The sequence below is a fragment of the Macaca fascicularis genome, chromosome 17 (genome assembly GCF_037993035.2).
Source record: "Macaca fascicularis isolate 582-1 chromosome 17, T2T-MFA8v1.1".
Taxonomy (NCBI): domain Eukaryota; kingdom Metazoa; phylum Chordata; class Mammalia; order Primates; family Cercopithecidae; genus Macaca; species Macaca fascicularis.
Window position 1 is genome coordinate 97,223,658 of NC_088391.1, and position 12,092 is coordinate 97,235,749.

The 12,092-nt window shown below is 39.4% G+C and overlaps 1 protein-coding gene across 2 annotated transcripts in view; it reads right to left on the bottom strand.

The window, feature by feature from the left end:
• The window catches only part of EFNB2 (ephrin B2), a 44,222-nt gene that overhangs the window by 10,759 nt on the left and 21,371 nt on the right, over window positions 1-12,092 (bottom strand). For both annotated transcript variants that reach the window (XM_045377405.3, XM_005586213.5), the window contains exon 2: window positions 10,311-10,594. In XM_045377405.3, coding sequence (XP_045233340.1) covers window positions 10,311-10,594 — 284 coding nt within the window. The remainder of the gene's footprint in view (window positions 1-10,310; window positions 10,595-12,092) is intronic.

A 12,092-nucleotide genomic window follows, 5' to 3' on the forward strand; every position in this document is an offset into this window, starting at 1 on the left:
AGAGCTCAGAAATAAGAGTGTTAAAAATGGAACAACTTTGAAGCAGTATGGTAAGTGTTTTTGTTTACATGTGCACTTAAAAGGTTTTGATGACATATATTACTTAATTACTTCTACTTGGGAAGAGAAAGGATACCAGCATACAGAACTGAGTTTGCAGGTGCCATCATGCTATGTGAGGCTTGGACACTGAGGGAGGAGGTCAATCTACTGAGAGTACAGTCACAAAATAAAGCAATAAACACCATATCTAGAACAGGAGAAATTATATCACAGCTTTCGCATAAAGCCTTTTAACCATTAAAAACCGTACGAATGTCAAGTAACACTCAGTGAAGACATTCAGGGCCACAGGTATCTTTGACAATACAGACCTGGAAAGCTACTGGCTACAGACACTCAGAGTGAAAAGGTGGAAGAGCAGAAAGCAGTGATGGCAGGTGCACATGTGTGCATGTCCACGTGTGTGTGTGCAAGCACGTGTACACATAGGGGGTATAGATCAAGAAAACATACCCTCCAGGCTCAGTGATGTACACTGACACTTTTCTGAGAAAGACCAGACAGTACTGGCAATAAACGTCACTTCCCCCAACCCTTGACTTTTTTTTGTTTTGCTAGAGACATGTCTAACCACATAAGATTATTTATGGAGTTGTTTCCCCTCAAAATATTGCTTGGAACACCTTGGTGTCTTGGTTTTTAATAAATTCTGTTGAGGAAAAACATCACTTTCTAAGTCTAAGATCTTATTGTTAAAAGTTATGACGATTTACGCAGGTGGAATCTCTCAGTTAAGAAAAAAATTTCAAAATAAAAAACGAAAAAAAAAAGGCTTTTCTTCTGGTATAATTTAAGGGACTGTTTCTTATTGCCACAGTAATTCAGAAAAACTTAACAGAGTGGGAACATAAGAGTCAATGGTAAAGAATAAATAACTTCACATAGAAGAGCCAGCCTTAGACACACCTGAACATGTGTCTTGAGCTAGGGAATCTGGGGATGGCCAATGTGGAGAGTCATTCCTTGTCTAGGAGGCACATCTGAGCCCTCAGCCCATCCTGTGGAACATGGGCTGTACAGGGACTCGAGGTTCTAAGTTCTGGATTAAATGAAGGTTGCCAGGTGGAAGTCATTAGTGGGATGGTTTTAAGTGGAAATGCTATAGATAACTACAAGCTGTTTGCAAGCAGTTGCAGTTTTCCTGCCCAGCTCACTGCCACAGGGCCATGCGGATATCCTGTCCAGCCCATTGCCACTGGACTCTCTCTCTCTCCTGTGTACAAGCCCCCAGTAAAACCCCATGTCTTGAAAAAAAAAAAAAAGTCAGCTTTAATATGCTTAATATGGGCCAAAATCTACTAAGACAGAGGAATTGTGTTTTAAAAATAGGTGGCCAGATGACCACTTCAATAGTAATGACTAAGCTCACATTTTTAAAGAAAAGAATAATGCAAGAGTTCTAAAGATAAAAACATAATTCCCTATTGTCTATATTAGCTATACTTAAGCATCAGATTTTTTTTTTTTTTTTGAGACAGAGTCTCACTCTGTCGCCCAGGCTGGAGTGCAGTGGCCGGATCTCAGCTCACTGCAAGCTCCGCCTCCCGGGTTTACGCCATTCTCCTGCCTCAGCCTCCCAAGTAGCTGGGACTACAGGCGCCCGCCACCTCGCCCGGCTAGTTTTTTGTATTCTTTTTAGTAGAGATGGGGTTTCACCGTGTTAGCCAGGATGGTCTCGATCTCCTGACCTCGTGATCCGCCCGTCTCGGCCTCCCAAAGTGCTGGGATTACAGGCTTGAGCCACCGCGCCCGGCCAAGCATCAGAGTTTTAAAAATGAAACTTCCCAGAGAAGGGATAGTGATAATATCTAATGAAAATATTTGCGACCACGAAGAAGCATGTGTTTGAGTGAATTATTTCCAGCACATAATCCAGTGCCTACTCTCAGGATTTTGACAGTCTCGACCCTTAAAATTTCCTTGCCAAAATACGAAAAGGTCGAGCTAGGAAAGGGTCAGAGTAAAAAGCTCATGGTGGGGAGGGTGCACATCCCACAACCCTCTAGCTCATTCTACTGTCACTAATTGCATGCAATGATATTAATGACCCAGTAATTGCAAGACGAGTGGCACTGAAGTGGAAAACACCCATCGGAGGCAGAGTTCATCTCTAGGCGGTGGGACTTCACCAGCGACCGAATTAATGTCTGCTGACAGTTTAGAATATAACACTGCCGAGGAGAAAACGCACCACTCTCATGGCATCACAGCTTAGATGGACATGTTGTTTGCTTGGACCATTTAGAGACCAGCAGTAATCCCAATCAGGTGCCCCTGTCTAAATTTGCCCTACACATGAACCTTATTCCGTCCAGGGGACATGTTCTATACTCTAAGAATCCAGAGCAATTTCCCATGTTTGCTTCATCTCCTGTTTAACATCAGGAACAACAAAACGGGCTACTTCACCAATGCAAAAAGCCCCTTGCAAAGAAGAACTGTCACCCAGCCTGGCTCCTCTGTAATGAGATCAATTACCCTCCAGCTTGAGGGTCTGCTAATCCATCGGTCTGTCTATCCAGCCAGCCAGCCAGTCAGCGAAACTGTTGCACTTGTAATTGGCTAAGGCAATTTGAAGTCTCATACCACCTCTACTTGTATGGAGAGATTTTTATTTTTAATAACTATATTATGTAGCAATTTTCTACTGAGGGGCTCAAAGTACTTGCTAACAGAAAAACACAAAACAGTATAGACTTACTGAAAAAATGGAATTAAGAGTATGTCTAAAAAAAAAAGAAAATTCATAAGAGCTAACAAATTGCCATCATAACCACCTTTTCCCCATGGCCTTCCTTTCCTAGTACCCTATAGGATTTTTAGTTGAACTTTGGGGGCAGATGATTGCAAGCTGGTTATATGTTACACAATATATGACAAAGCGTCAGTACCAAAATGTCTGACACAAGCAGCGAGTCCATCCTTTATAGTTCATGAGCTTCTCTGCTGTTGCTGTGCATGCAACATGTGTGTACATATAGTCCGCTGTCTCTGCATATGTGTTATGTATGCTTGCATACTATCTTTACTATTGCTACATGTGCACTTAGATGTTTGGACCCAGGAGGCACTGCTGTAAACTAACAATGCTGGCCTAAGGGTCCAGCGACCCTGGATTGAGTTTTGTTTCTGACATTTGATGGCCAACAGAATTGTACTAAGCTACTCACACTCTCTAAGTTTCAGCTTTCTCACAGTGATAAAAATTGCTCTAAGACCTGTGTCTCTAGACTTCAAAGTGAGACAAGAGTATGTGAAGGCCACAACACTTCCCTAAGTGATCAAACACCCAGCCTGAGATTTTTGAAACTTCAGGAACAAATGTGACTCTTAAGAACTCTATATTTGTTTGTCTGTGCGTCTTGGCTATTTTCGTGTTTTATTTTGCTTTAAAGTTTTATCTTCTGGATGAATGTTTAAAGGTTACTAAAAAAGAAGCCTGTCCTCTTTCATACTTGTACTAGGTCTCCAGTATTGTCCAATTATTTATAAATCCCAGTGAATCTTGAAAAAGCCATAAACGCAGGTGCCAAAGATACCAAGATATATTTTATGAAATAATGAAGGCAGTTTTATTCTGAGCCATTCCTAAATAATTCTTGCTGTCATGATGGCTTAGGTGATGTCATGTAATGTGAACAGAGTCTCCATCCACAACAGCTTCTTCTTACACACTGAGCCATATGGGACCGACATTCCCATGGTCATGACTCCATCATACCTGAGAGCCAGAAGTTTCTCAGTGCAATCTCAAGTTAAGCAGAAGCTGAGACTTTAATCCCTAAGTGTAAAGAATTTATCTTTATTCATATTAAATTCAATAAGGAGCCTCACTGAAACACACTGAGAAAACCTTTAATACAGCCAGAAAAGGAGTTCACATGATGTTAAGAAATAACAGAAACAACGCTTCTAATTATCAGACTAATGGACTGATCTACTTTCCCGGCTAGCCTCAGTGATAACGCAACCCTGACACATTTTCTTCTCTGGAAGACGATTTATACCACATTAGGATGCTGCTAAAATTATCAATAAAGATACACTCCTTTCTTTGTATAACAGGGAACTGAGAAAAAGTCCTGGCAAGGCTGGTGACATGGAAATTGGGAAAAATGATTGTATGTATCTGAAGACTCCTCCTCTGTCTGTCTCTTTGGGGTCTTACAAAGGATCTGCTAACAAGCTTGGGCAATTCCATGAACAAAAAGATACATAAATGCATGTTTCTTGGTAAAGGAAGCTCAAGGACAAAAGAGCTTTTATAACACTCAAAGAAGACAGAGAGAAGATCTTATAATTAAGTTATGCAGCATGACTGAAACGTGCAAACTCTCTGGAGTTCCATTTTATGGATGGACGTCAAATCAGCCAAGCTTTTGGGGCCCATCCTCTCCAGCCTGCAGCCGAGCACAGTTCTGCCTCTAGCCTGCAGCCTCATACTTCCTCCCCTGCTCCAAAGTTAACTCTTAGTTATATGCATTTGGTGTCAAGGGTGGAAGTAATAAGCATGTTATATATCCCACTCCATCTGGAGTCCCATCAACCCTGTGAAGCAGGTGCTGTCATTATTCCTACTTTACAGATGAAGAGACTGAGGCAGAGGGGGGTTAAGTTACTTGTCAAAGGGCACTCAGGAACTCGGGGTTTCCAGATCCCAGACTCTCAACCTAAGATGTTGATCTGTTTCTCTTGGACAGGGGGAGGGTGGTGGTGGTGCTGTATCCCTCAAGAACCCAAATGCACAGTCTCTGGCAACATTCTGATGAATATCCTATTACAAAGATGACAGCTATAGGTTAAAAATAAAAATGTGTTTAAATGCTTGAACTCAGCCATTATGCGCAAGGTATCAAACATAAATCCTCACCCCTCAGTCAGAGGACCCAAATGACAGGCTGATGTTGTTGTATCACCAAATGGGATTACATTTAATGATGGAAATGTGGCTTTTGCTACATTTATAGTACATAAATAATTCATCAAATAAAGCACATAATCGCTTTACACAGCCCACACATCATTCTGTATTCTAAAAGAAATCTATATGTTAAGAGGACATTTGAAAGCTCCCGTAACTATCTTGCTAAAGAACAGTGCATTCAGTACATTTCAGTGCTACTTGCCAAACCTACACCCCAGAAATAAGTAAATCAAAAGCAGAGAAGAAAACAAATATATGCTCAACAACATAAGCAAGACTCTAAAGTTCCTCTGTTTTGATTCTTTAAGAATATTGTTTCATTATATTTGTGCAAGCATTTTACTTTGTGATTTTGCTTAGAAGTGGAGTACATGTCTAAAAAAAAAAAGCAAAGCTGTTTGTGGAGCCTTCCAATTTTACATGCTCTTTATTAAAAAAAAAAAAAAAAAGCTATAGACAACTGAACCAATGAGGGCCCTAAGAAATGGCAGCTTCTCCAGACTCGTTCAGTGTTTCTTAAGGAAGACTTTGCCAAGGCATGGAGAGTGAGGGAGGCCTCCAAGAGGATGCCATGAATGCCACAGGGTGGATCTCACAGAACCACCTTTAATCAAACAGTCCTTAGAAAAGATGACTTATGGACTATGCCACAAGATGTGTCTTAGCTATGGATTTGCAGCAAAATAATGCAAAAGCCACATGAAGCTAAATTGGGAGGTGCTTCTTTAATACCGTTTTCTTTGTCTAACAGCTCTGCCGTAGCTACTGTTCACTTGAAAAGTATGAACACAATGGCATTCATTTTTCATCCATCTCTGACTCACATGATTTTGGTAGTGTGACGAAAACCTCTTTGTGGGTTATTTTGCAAGGTTTTATGTGAAGGTAGAACCACCAGCCCACAGAACCTTCGTGAGGACAGCTGTTGCAAAGGGCCAGCACACCAAACCTGCTGACTCATTCAGCTTTGGGTGTCACCTCTGAAAAGAAACTAAACCAGGCACAGAAAGTGCTGCAAAGAAAACTCTATGGATAAAGGCTACAAACACAAGAAGGCTTTCCCAGTAACAACTGGAGCATTTAGTAAGTCTAAGACACAGCTTCCCTTGAAAATGGGCAATTTCAAAACAGTTATTTCATGAACATTAAAAAAAACTTTAAAGACAATAATAAAAATAACTATAGGTTATATAAATGAGCTACTCTGTTTTTAAGGCAATCAAAGATCTGAACATAATAAACAAAAGGTCTCTTCAGACCACATGGCCATAATATCTCCATCTTTGCATCACTTGAAGATTAGGAGATCTCGTTATGCAAATTAGGCCCAGGGCTAATTACTGAAATAGGTCACTTGAAAATGTCAATTCTAAACAGGAATAAACACCCATATACAGATGCTCCTTGACTTAGGTGGGGCTATGTCTTGATACTTGATAAGCACAAGGTAAGCTGAAAAATATCATTAAATCGAAAATACACTTAATACTCCAATAAACCCATCAGGAAGTTGAAAAATTTAAGTGGAACCATTGTAAGTTGGTGACCCTTCGTATACAATTTTGCCACAAGTTAAAAAGCAAATAACCATCTATGAGAAGAATGAATGAGGACGCATATCAGTTTGCCACATCATCTCCTAAGGGGACTTAGTGAATACTTAGTGTTTAAAAATACAGTTCAAATTAAAAATTCATATTCATGTCTGAAAGTCACAAGTATGATGACTATATTTTAAAGCAGGTAGCACCACAAATCAAATGAAATGTTTTTAAAGAATTTACAGAGGATCCTGTCCATTTGAAACCACATTAACAAGTGATCCTATATTGGATTTGTATGCCCAGCCCTAAGATGGCGTGAAAGTGGAGGAGACCACCACCATTAGCCAGAACAATGACAATACTAAAAGTGTTTTTTAGAGAAATAAATTAAAGTGCAAAGAAATAAAGTGACTTTCTCATTAAGCTCAGGAAGCAGGACTAGCAAGTAGGACTCTAGGTTCCTGGTTGAATTTTTCGAAATGCTGTTCATGTAGGGGGTACTCCACAGTGCAAGTCAGTCCCTCTGGACTGCTCCTCATTGGTGGAAGAAAGTCAAGCACTCCTCCAAAGCATCAGATCTCTTTTTCCTCTCCATGGAAAGAAACCAGCACACGAAAACATGATATTTATTGTAACACTGCTGGTTGTGAAGGCGCTTACCAACTAGACACTCAGATTTGGGGTTAAATCCATTGTAGCATTTATTAAAGCAACTCAAATGCCAATATTACGTACTGTCTCAAAGTGAACCAACGATTTGAAGTGTTAAAAATATACATGTAAATTTTAATACTTTCCGTCATGCTACCTAGCACTATTTATAAATGTACTGATATAAAAATTACTAACTTCAAACACTTGCCTTCTCAAAAAAGCCAGTACAGAGCTTGACTGTGTGTATGTGTGTGCATTTGTCTGATACGCAAAGTAGTGACTTTTTAAAATCCATTAATTGTTTTGGTGTCTTGGAACTTTTGCAGAAGCAATACAAAGTCAATATTAATTTCTAAAACTATTTTAACATTTGTACGCGGCATTTCCCATTTCCTTTCTAGGGAAATTTGTAGATCAATGAGCTTTGCTGTAGGGTGGGTGAGAAACTGGCTTCTATATTTTCCCAAGTATCTGAAACGCCTTCCTCTGCCTACGCCATCGTGGAAGTCTTTCAAGTCTGCTGAAAGTCTAAACTGGACTTCCTGGCAAACTTCTGAGCCCTGAGCCCTGAGTCCTTCACCCAGCCCTTATGACGGTCCCCCAAAGCAACATCCAAATAGCCTCTCGTAGTTTCAAAGTTGAGACCCTCAATTCCATATTAAGAAAGATTCATTTATCCCAGGCTACTATATGCTTTTGCATGGTAAATCCTAACTCTAAGGAGAGCTCTGATGGCCAGAGGAGCTCAGTAACTGTGATGAACCTGTTAGTGCGGCATGAAGAGTTTCCAAAACAAGAAAATAATAGATGCTATTATTGTGTAGATTAATATTAGAAAATAAACTGTGCTTCTAAATACAAATCTCTCATGTATTAATTAAAAGCAATTACTAAATGCTCACTACATTAAGCAAAGAGATGTTGGTAAACAATTCTTTATTTGCATATCTTGTATATTATTTCACACTAAAGGTTAAACTCTTAATGTTTACTAAAATTCCACTTGCGCCCAATGGGAACTTAGAATTTGCAAAGCATTCTTCACGAAGTCATAAGCTAAAGGAAGGGGAGAGACTCGGGGTCTGTTGGCATATCAGTGGACTTGGGCTGCATCCATGCCTTAGGGACATGCATTCACTGCCCTAGGGCATCTCATCTTTAGTGTGTCCACTATTCCCGTACCACTACCTTCTTTCTCCCGCCCCACCCATGGGCATTAACCTCCTTAATAAATGCATCTGATCAGTTTCATTTCCCTGTAAATGTTATGCTAAACAGTAGTTTTCACTGAAAAAGTCTTACTTTAAAAGTCTCTACTAAGACCAGGTGCGGTGGCTCACGCCTGGAATCCCAGCACTTTGGGAGGCTGAGGCAGGAGGATCACGAGGTTAAGAGATCCAGACGATCCTAGCCAACATGGTGAAACCCTGTCTCGACTAAAAATACAAAAATTAGCTGGGCGTGGTGGTGCATGCCTGTAGTCCCAGCTACTCGGGAGGCTGAGGCAGGAGAATCACTTGAACCTGGGAGGTGGAGGTTGCAATGAGCTGAGATCACGCCACTGCACTCCAGCCTGGCGATAGAGAGAGACTCCATCTCAAAAAAAAAAAAAAAAAAGTCTTCACTAATATAAACACATTGCTAGACTTCCAAAAGCTTAAAGTTTCCATTTATTTTACCTGGTAACTATTTCACATTTTCAAAGATTTCCCTATTATTCTGCATACTTGACCACCCCATCTACCTGTTTCATTTCAGAATGCTTTTATTTTATAATAATTATTCCTTACTAAGTATATACTCTACCACTCTCTTTTGTTGTTGTTGTTACTAATTCTCGGTAAGCTACTCTACGTGTCAAGTTGGCTTTAAAAATAGGTTTTCATTCTGTGCTTTAAAGTGTAGCTCTTGAGCTGGGTGCAGTGCTACACGCCTGTAGTCCCAGCTACTTGGAGGCTGAGGTGGGAGGATCACTTGAGCCCTGGAGTTCAAGGCTACAGTGAGCTGTGATCATGCCACTGCACTCCAGCCTCCGCAACAAAGCTAGACGCTGTCTCTAAAAAAATAAAATAACAATAAAGTGCAGCTCATAGGTTGAGACGCAAGAGTTTCAGTTCAATCACCAAGATTCTCCTACCTAAAGTTTTAGAGTCCACCTTGGAGCAAATAATAAACCAGTGGCAGACAGCAGTTCCCTAATAAACTGAAGTCTATGGTAACCAAGCCATTGGAAAAGTCAACCCAATTATGAGTGTAATTTTAAACCAAATTAATTAAGAAAAAAGACTTCATTGCTTGAATGATGCAAACAGCTGTCTGAGTCGCCTAGACTTTAACAAAACCTGGGGCCCTGGGAATGATGCTGACGAGAGATCTGCACATAGTAGGCGTGGGCTCGAAATGTGCTCATCAGCTGACTTCACGTCCTCACGAGTTAGCCTCAAATATGACCCAAAGGATACAAACCATCTCTTCCTGAAACAGCGTGTCAAATTACATATATCTACGCAAAAAACAGTAATTCACGGAGAAAACCAAGTTTTGTCTTTTTCTTCTGAATCTGGTTTTAATGTGACCTTCGCCTGTCATCCCCATCTTTCTAATTTATGAGCTCCATCTTCTCTAGACTGATAACTTCTTGAGGAAAGCATGCTATTTTACCACCTTTCACTGCTGAATCCCTAGCCCTTAAGCACAGTTTCTGGCACAGAATAAATATGAAATGAATGAGTGAATGAGTGAATGAATGGATGGATGGGTGAAGAGAAAACGCAATGCACAAGATTTACCTATCAAAATCCACCAATGGTCCTTAAAAATGGTTTTGTCAGTAGAGATGCTGAATATATTCATATAACACATTTATTTCAATACTATTAAGAATTCTAGTGTTTTTTTTTTTTCTCTCTCTTTGGGTATGTATACTTAATGAATACTGCTAGCACAGGGTCCCAAATTCAATGAAGGTTTCTTTGAAAAAAAAAAGGGGGGGGGGGGGCACAATTTTTCAGCAAAGATTCTCACCAAATTATTTGCCACAATAATTTTAAGGAGACAAAAAATTGATACAAACCTATATAGCTTATCTTAATTTCTATAAAATAAATGAATAAAATTATACTTACATATAATGTAATAATCTTTGTTCTTCTGAAATTCTAGACCCCAGAGGTTAGGGCTGAATTCTTGAAACTTGATGGTGAATTTGATATCTTGGTCTGGTTTGGCACAGTTGAGGAGAGGGGTATTTTCCTTCTTAATAGTGCATCTGTCTGCTTGGTCTTTATCAACCATATAAACTTTATAATATTCATACTGGCCAACAGTTTTAGAGTCCACTTTGGGGCAAATAATATCCAATTTGTCTCCTATCTGTGGGTATAGTACCAGTCCTTGTCCAGGTAGAAATCTAAAAGCATAAGAAAAAAATGCCAATGAGTTGATAAAAAATTAACAGTACTAATGACAGTTACAAGATAGCCAGGCAATGCTGATAATTCCATACTACATATTTTCAGATTCATGCTTTTATGTATCAAAAGTCTCTTCCTTCAGATCAATATGGGATGAATGTATACTGGAATTAAGCTTTGAAAGGAAAAGGAAAGACAGAAAGAAACCACTTTCCTTACTCTAAGCCACAGGACCAGGCTACCTGCTGACATTTCTTCACCACCCCCTCGCTCGTAATATTTCAGTACTCCTTTGTGTAACCTGACAATAACTTTTCCTCCATGGCGAGTCCGATCATCCCACATGTTTGTTATTTTTTAACCACTGGCAGCTTCAGTTTATTGGGCATGCCACAGACAGATCTCATCAATTGGAGGGAACAGTGGATCCACTAATACTTTGTTGTCCTGTTAGTTTCCATTTGCTATTGATGTTAATTAACAGACAAGTTTCATCAAGAATGTTTCAAATTACTTATCATAATTAGTTAGTCACTGATCAAACAATGGGTTTTTTATTACACTGAACAAAAGAAATGTCTTACAAATGCATAAAAGATAACCAGAAATAATTAGTTGTAGTATTGATTCAGCTGCAAAATGAAGAGTCCTCTACTTGCAAGGACAACAACTACTGTCCCTGCTCTAGAAATCTTTTTTTTTCTTCCCTTGAGACGTATTTGCTCCAATTAATTCTCAGAAGCAAATCTTTAGAACTAAGACTACTGATACAATATTCCCTTAATGCTTATAGCTAAAAGCCTCCTTCCTCCCTATCCTCTTTCTTGCTAGCCATGCTCCTGAATGATCTTTCTTAATGGGGAGTTTCTCTGAAAATCTGAAACAAGAACTTCCTAATGAACATCCTTCTACAAGTGCTAACACTAACAACACACTTAGAAATCCCAGCTCGTTCGTAAGCAGCCAAGCCTGCAGGCTCATTAAAATATTAAAGCCTGAGAACAAAGAATCGCCTCTGAATCCTTCCAATTCAACCCTTTTCTTTAACCAGAGACACCCACCAGCCATGATGACTACAGGGTCATAATTCACTAAGAGATAAAGTAAGGATGATAGGGCACCCCCAATTTCAAACCCATACCAAGGGAATAGCTTATGATTTATGCTAATGAATGGTATTAATTTTCTGAAAAATGCATGAGTGTGGTTATGAAGCAGCACAAACATAACAGAAATCATATTATGGATTCATATTAAAAACCTGCACTCTTTATTGGCAGGAAAAATGTATGTGGCTGTTACCTCTTTCTTGGGAATATGTTACTGTACAACCCCCAAAAGAGAAGGATGGTCCCCTTTTTTTTAACTGAGCTCCTTTAGCAAGGACATAGGACATTTATTCATTCAAAAAAAAATCTTTCTGTGAAACAGAATTAAAAATGAATTTTTATAACAATGATATATTTAAAACAACCATGTGTGTACTGTTGAGAA